The following is a 6,702-nucleotide window of genomic DNA, read 5'->3' on the forward strand; positions in this document are numbered from 1 at the left end:
TGCCTGTGGGAGTGGTAGAGTCAGCATCTTTGGTGACCTTTAAGCGGCAATTGGATAGGTACATGGATGGGTGCTTAAGCTAGGACAAATGTTCGGCACAACATCGTGGGCCGAAGGGCCTGTTCTGTGCTGTATTGTTCTATGTTCTATTGTCAGATAGATGCCAGTGTTGTAACTGTACTGGCACAGCTTGGCTAAGGGAGCAGCGAGTTCTGGAGCGCAAGTCTTCAGTACTGTTGCCGAAATGTTGTCGGGGGCCTTTGCAATATACAGTAACCCCAACCGTATCTTGACATCACATGGAGTGAATCAAACTGTCTGAAGACTGGTATCTGTGATGCTGGGGACCTCTGGAGGAGGCTATGATGGATTATCCACTCAGCACTGCCTGCTAAAGTCAAGCTTAAAGTGGTGCTGGAAAAGCACAGCAGGTCGGGCAGCATCCGAGGAGCAGGGAAATCGACATTTCTGGCAAAAGCCCTTCATCAGGAATGAACTATCAGGTTCCTGATGAAGGGCTTCTGTCGAAACGTCAACTCTCCTGCTCCTCGGATGCTGCCTGACCTGCTGTGCTTTTCCAGCACCACTCCAGGCTTGACACTAATCTCCAGCGTCTGCAGTACCCACTTCCTGCTAAAGTCACCTCTCTGCCAGCATCCATCTGGTCTTCTCCACTGTTCGGTTATCAGGCTGCCCATCCACTCATCCAGCGCTGGACGAACAATAACCATCTCTAACTGAATGTTGTGCCTGCTCTACACTGATCACTATCCATTGACTCCAACATCCCCCAGGAACAGTCCTGGATTTGTTCAGTCTGTTCTTGACTTTGGTGTCACTTTGTTTCCACTGTGGCCCTGCCGGGCAGGTTTGGAACTGCTTCATCCTTCTAGTGATTAGCTTGAGGCAATCTGGGGAGGGTTCATTCGGTCCATTCCGGGTATGGAGGGACTGTCTTCTAAGGAAAGGTTAATGGAATGCGGAAGACTGACAGGAGACCTTACTGAAACATACAAGAGTCTAAGGAGAGTTGACAGGATAGAAATGGACAAGTTGTTTGCCCCCCCCGTAGGAAAGTATAGGACCAGAGGACAGCATCTCAGAATAAGGGATTGTACTGTGAGGACAGTGATGAGGAATTATTTTTCTGTCAGAAGGTAGTTAATCTGTGAAATTTATTTTATTGCAGCGGGTTCTCGAGGCTGGGTCATTGAGTAAGCCGAGATAGACATTTCTACTCAGTAAGGAAATTGAGGATTGTGGGGAAAAGGCAGGAAAGTGGAGTTGAGGATTACCCGATCACTCATTGAATGGCAGAGCAGACTCGATGGGCAGAGTGGCCTATTTCTACACCTGGGTCTTATCAATATAAACTGGTATTGAATTTGTTTGAATATCTTTCTGTTGCCAGGTGAAAGTCAGGTCGAAGAAAACGCAGGTGGGTTACCTACAAGTCGGAGTGGAGTGCTATGGTGGCGGAATCTGGAATACTTGGTTTGACCGGGACCTCACCATAGCCGGCAGGGTTGTGCTAAAGGTAGGTTGCTAGTCCGTAAACATCTCAAATTTGAAATTCTCGCATTTGTTTCCTTAAGCAGCCATAACCTTGCACCCCTCCACCCCCACCTCATCTCTGTCACCTCCACTGGTCCTATGACCCTTCAGGATTCCTGAGTGCTTCAAGCTTTAGCCCCCTGTGCATTCCAATTTCCATCACTTGTGACTAGGCTGTCAGATGCTGAGGCCTGAACTCTGTACTTCCTTCTCCAACCTCCAAACCTCCTCTCCTTTCTGACTCTCTTTGAGACCTACCTCTCTGACTAAGGCTTTGGTCACCTGTCCTCCTGTATCCTTATGTTGTTAAGAGGAAACCCACTTGTGAAGTGCCTCAGGGAATTTTGTGCTGTGCAATTGCAAGTTGTTGCTGCTGCAGTCTCTTCTGTGCACACAATTGCATGTCAGCTTGGTGTGGATGATTTGACAGGCCAATTTTGAGTTGCTTTAGACCTCTCTGCCTCTCTTCTGCTTCTAGAATGGAGACAAAATGGAGCATCGCCTGATCAATGTGGCTGACCCAGTCCTTCGTATTCCTCACCTGGCCATCCACCTGCAGAGAGAGATTAATGACAACTTTGGACCCAACAAGGAGAACCACCTGTAAGCAGCATGGTCAGCAGGCTTGGTAATGGCTGACACCTCCCCAGCCCCTGACATTTAGTCATCCAGTTATCATATCCTCCTATCCCTTACTTTCCTTTGAACAGTATCGACACTCCTCATCTCAACTCGACATCATCCAGTATTGTGTTCCACATTCTCACCACTAATTGAGTAAATTATGATGTGGAGGAGCTGGTGTTGGACTGGGGTGGACAAAGTTAAAAATCTCACGACACCAGGCTATAGTCCAACAGGTTTATTTGGAAGCACTAGCTTTCGGAGCGCTGCTCCTTCATCAGGTAGCTGTGGAGCAGGACCATAAGGCATAGAATTTATAGCAAGAGATTGCAGTGTCATGCAACTGAAATGATATATTGAACAAACCTAGATTGTTGTTAAGTCTTTCATCTTTAGAATGGGATGCAAGTTTTGGTTCGTTAATATGTAAATCCCAGAACTTCTTTTAAGTCACATTCTCAAGATAACTTAAAGTTTTATAACAAAAGGTGACATCTCAGCTCAGACAATGCATTAAAGGTATGAGGTTACAGTCTGTCTGTATACCAATCTTGAGTCAGAATGGTTCTATTTCCAAAGTGGAATTTACAAAATATTACCTGGATTAACTGCCTACAGATTGTGCATTTTTGAGCAAAATTGAATGTATCTGCAAATATAATTCTGCAATTACAAATTCACCCCATATACTTATATGTGTGTGCACCTGTATGAGAGAGCGTGAGTGCACATGTGTGCTGTTCATTATATCATTTTAGTTACATGACGCTGTGATCGTTTGCTATAAATTCTGTGTCTCATGGTCCTGCTCCACAACTACCTGATGAAGGAGCAGCGCTCCGATAGCTAGAGCTTCCAAGTAAACCTGTTGGACTATAACCTGGTGTTGTGAGATTTTTAACTGAGTAAATTATTGTACTTAGTGATCATCTATGTTTATATTTTTGAACTTTCATTTAAGCAGGACCACCTTCCCCACATCCACTGTATCAAGCCCTTTAATAACTTTAAAGACCTCTACTCTTTCACTTTTCTAGAGAGAGAGCTTCAGACTGTCCAACCTTTGCTTTTCTGATAGAGCTAGAGGCAAAAAAACTGCAGATGCTAAAATCCAAAGTAGACAAGCAGGAGGCTGGAAGAACACAGCAAGCCAGGCAGCATCAGGAGGTGGCAAAGTCAATGTTTCAGGTATAACCTTTCTACAGGACTGGAGAAGGGTTATAACTGAAACGTTGACTTCTCCATCTCCTGATGCTGCTAGGATTGCTGTGTTCTTCCAGCCTCCTGCTTATCTACTTTCTGATAGAGCTAACCAATCAGTTCAACTATAATTCTTGCAAATCTTTTTTGCACTTTCTCAAGTGCTGCGTATCGTTTTTATAGTGTGAAGACCACAACGGTTCACCATCATCCAAATTTGGATGCGAGATCCACACAACTAGTGAGTTTTGAGGAGATTTGTAGCTCAGGTCGAGGTTCTGGATGTAGGTTTGTTCGCTGAGCTGGAAGGTTCATTTTCAGACATTTCATCACCATACTAGCTAACATCTTCAGTGAGTCTCTGGATGAAGCCTCGTTCAGGGGTCCACTGAAGAAGTTACCTAGTATGGTGATGAAATGTCTGAAAATGAACTTTCCAGCTCAGCGAGCAAACCTACATCCAGATCCACACAACTTTCTGCCCTTCAATTCTATCCCTGTTAACGTGAACCTGAGTTTGTTGTTTTAGTGGGAATATTAATCTGCATCATTACTTGTGAGGATTTGTGTATCTGTAACCTTCCTGTAAGTCTCCCTGTTCCTCTTGTCTGGACACTTACTTTCCAAGGAGTATGTAGCCTCCTTGTTCCTCCTGTGAGCATTTAGCAGATATCTATATTGAACTTTGCCTGGCAATTTCACCCGAAGTCTGTAATAGGGTGGCCAGTCAGTCTCCAAGACACTGGTTGTATGCCACCCTGGAGAAAAATCACAGGGCATAGCAAAACCTAATCAATCTTTTAAAAAGTCTTTTTCAACATTTCCCTTTGCCAGATGTCAAAGTATTGAAAATGGGGGAAATAAAACGCCAGCTGACAGTGATAATATCCAGTTGGTTAATGAGCCTTTTTGCTTTCCAATTATATAGGGAGTAGCACATAAGTGTGGGTGTGTGACCAACTAATGGCTGGAGAATGGGGAAACGTTATGTGGCAAAACCTCCATTTAATCACAGTTGGTCATCAGCAGGTTTCTATGATTTAGAGTATTTCTGAAAACGCACTGGTCATATAGAGTATTTCTGAAATCATACAATCACAGAACCCCTACAGTGTGGAAACAGGCCCTTCGGCCCAATAAGTCCACACCGACCCTCCGAAGAGTAACCCACCCAGACCCATTCCCCTACCCTATATTTGCCCCTAATGCACCTAGCCTACACACCACGGGCAATTTAGCATGGCCAATTCACCTGACCTGCACATCGTTGGATTGTGGGAGGAAACCGGAGCACCCGGAGGAAACCCACGCAGACACGGGGAGAACGTGCAAACTCCACACAGACAGTCACCCGAGGCTGGAATCGAACCCGGGTCCCTGGCGCTGTGAGGCAGCAGTGCTAACCACTGAGATTCCGTGCCCCCAAATCAGCTGCATGTTAACTGTGTATTTCCTTCAAAGGGTTCCAATCATAGCTACAGCTGTAAAGGAGCAGCTAGAACTGGGAGCGAAATCTACTGGAAATGCCTGTGATGCCTCTCAAATGGTAAGTGCTCCTACCCGTTATTGTTTCAAAAGTACCAAGTGGATCTGTGTAGTTCATATTGTGAAATGGATAGGTTTATTATTCAGTGGTGGAAGTCTACAACTGTCACGCTGTGTAGCACAGAATAAAGAAACAGTGCTTAGATATGATTATTTATTGATGGGAAGTGGTTGCCCTGCCTGAGCCAGCATTTATTACCCGTCACTAATTGCCCCTAGAGAAGGTGGGGGTGAGCTGCCTTCTTGAACCGCTGCAGTCCATCTGCTGTAGGTTGACCCACAATGCCCTTAGGGAGGGACTTCCAGGATTCTGACCCAGTGACACGAAAGGAACGGCGATATATTTGCAAGTCAGGATGGTAGGTGGCTTGGCGGGGAACCTGCAGGGGTGGGGTTCCCATGCTGTCCTTGTCCTTCTCGATGGAAATGGTTGTGAATTTGGAAGGTGCTGTCTGAGATGCCTCTGTGAAATTCTGCAGTGCATCTTGTTGATAATACCCATTACTGTTCTGAGCATCAGTGATGGAGGGGAGTGCTGGACGTTTAAAAATAAGCTTTTTGGAGAGTACAACTGTGAGTCATAGAAACGTGCAGTTGTGAAAGTGGCCATTCAGCCCATCCAGTCCATGCTCATACTGTGCAGAATCCAGTTCCATTGCTTGCTGTAACTCTGTGTCCCTGTAAGTTTGATTCCTTCAAGTGCCCTTTTGAAATAATTCATCATCTCTCTGTCTGCCCTATGTTCCCTCTGCGTGGATCCCTGGGACCATCAGGGTCAGTGACTGCTGAAACCAGCATTGGTTGGACATGGGGTTGAGACACCAATTGGTGTATGTGACTTGTCCTGCTTGGAGGAAAGCCAATTGGATATGTGGACAGCCTACAGCACTATTATTTGTTGCTCATCCAAGGGATGGGGGCATCGCTGGCTAGGCCAGCATTTGTTGCCCACCCCACAGGGCAGTTAAGAGTCAGCCATATTGCTGTGGGTCTAGAGTCACGTATAGGCCTCTCCTGGGTAAGGATGGCAGTTTTCTTCCCTAACGGACGTTCGTGAACCAGTTGGGTTTTTCCAACAATTGACAGTGGATTCCTGGTCATCATTAGACTCTTAATTCCCAATTTTTAAAATTGATTTCAAATTCCGGTATCTGCCATGGCAGGATTCTAACCCAGTTCCCCAGGACATTACCTCACTCTCTGGAGTAACCGTCCAGCAGTAATACAGGCCGTCACCTCCCCTGTTCAAGAAGGCAGCTCACCACCACCTTCTCAAGGGGCATTAGGGCCCAGCAGTAAATACTGGCCAAGCCAGCAGCACCCACGCCCACTAGTGAATAAAACAAAAATCATGAACAGGCTGGACACAGTGGGTAGTGTAAAATGTTCTCTGTTTGTAAAAGGAACGAGACAAGAGGGCATAGATTTTAAGTGATGTGCAATTGAAGCAATGGAGATGTGCGAAAAAGTTTTTTCACAAGTTGTAGTTACGGTCTGGAATGTACTGCCTGGAATTGTGATGCAGGCAGGATCAATTAAGGCATTCAAGAGGGACATTGGATGGTTATAGAGTCATAGAGATGGACAGCATGGAAACAGACCCTTCGTTCCAACCCATCCATGCCGACCAGATATCCCAACCCAATCTAGTCCCACCTGCCAGCACCCGGCCCATATCCCTCCAAACCCTTCCTATTTATATACCCATCCAAATGCCTCTTAAATGTTGCAATTGTACCAGCCTCCACCACATCCTCTGGCAGCTCATTCCATACATGT

At 45.8% G+C, this 6,702-nt stretch overlaps 2 protein-coding genes across 2 annotated transcripts in view; one reads left to right on the plus strand and one right to left on the minus strand.

Annotated features, from left to right (window-relative positions):
- The window catches only part of LOC122551953 (anion exchange protein 3-like), a 257,659-nt gene that overhangs the window by 144,913 nt on the left and 106,044 nt on the right, over window positions 1-6,702 (minus strand). The gene's annotated exons all lie outside the window — the stretch shown is intronic.
- Window positions 1-6,702, plus strand: part of LOC122551824 (aspartyl aminopeptidase) — a 49,879-nt gene that overhangs the window by 26,419 nt on the left and 16,758 nt on the right. The window contains exons 4-6 of the mRNA XM_043694311.1: window positions 1,412-1,537; window positions 2,033-2,157; window positions 4,840-4,924. Coding sequence (XP_043550246.1) covers window positions 1,412-1,537; window positions 2,033-2,157; window positions 4,840-4,924 — 336 coding nt within the window. The remainder of the gene's footprint in view (window positions 1-1,411; window positions 1,538-2,032; window positions 2,158-4,839; window positions 4,925-6,702) is intronic.

The sequence above is a fragment of the Chiloscyllium plagiosum genome, chromosome 7, assembly GCF_004010195.1.
Source record: "Chiloscyllium plagiosum isolate BGI_BamShark_2017 chromosome 7, ASM401019v2, whole genome shotgun sequence".
Taxonomy (NCBI): domain Eukaryota; kingdom Metazoa; phylum Chordata; class Chondrichthyes; order Orectolobiformes; family Hemiscylliidae; genus Chiloscyllium; species Chiloscyllium plagiosum.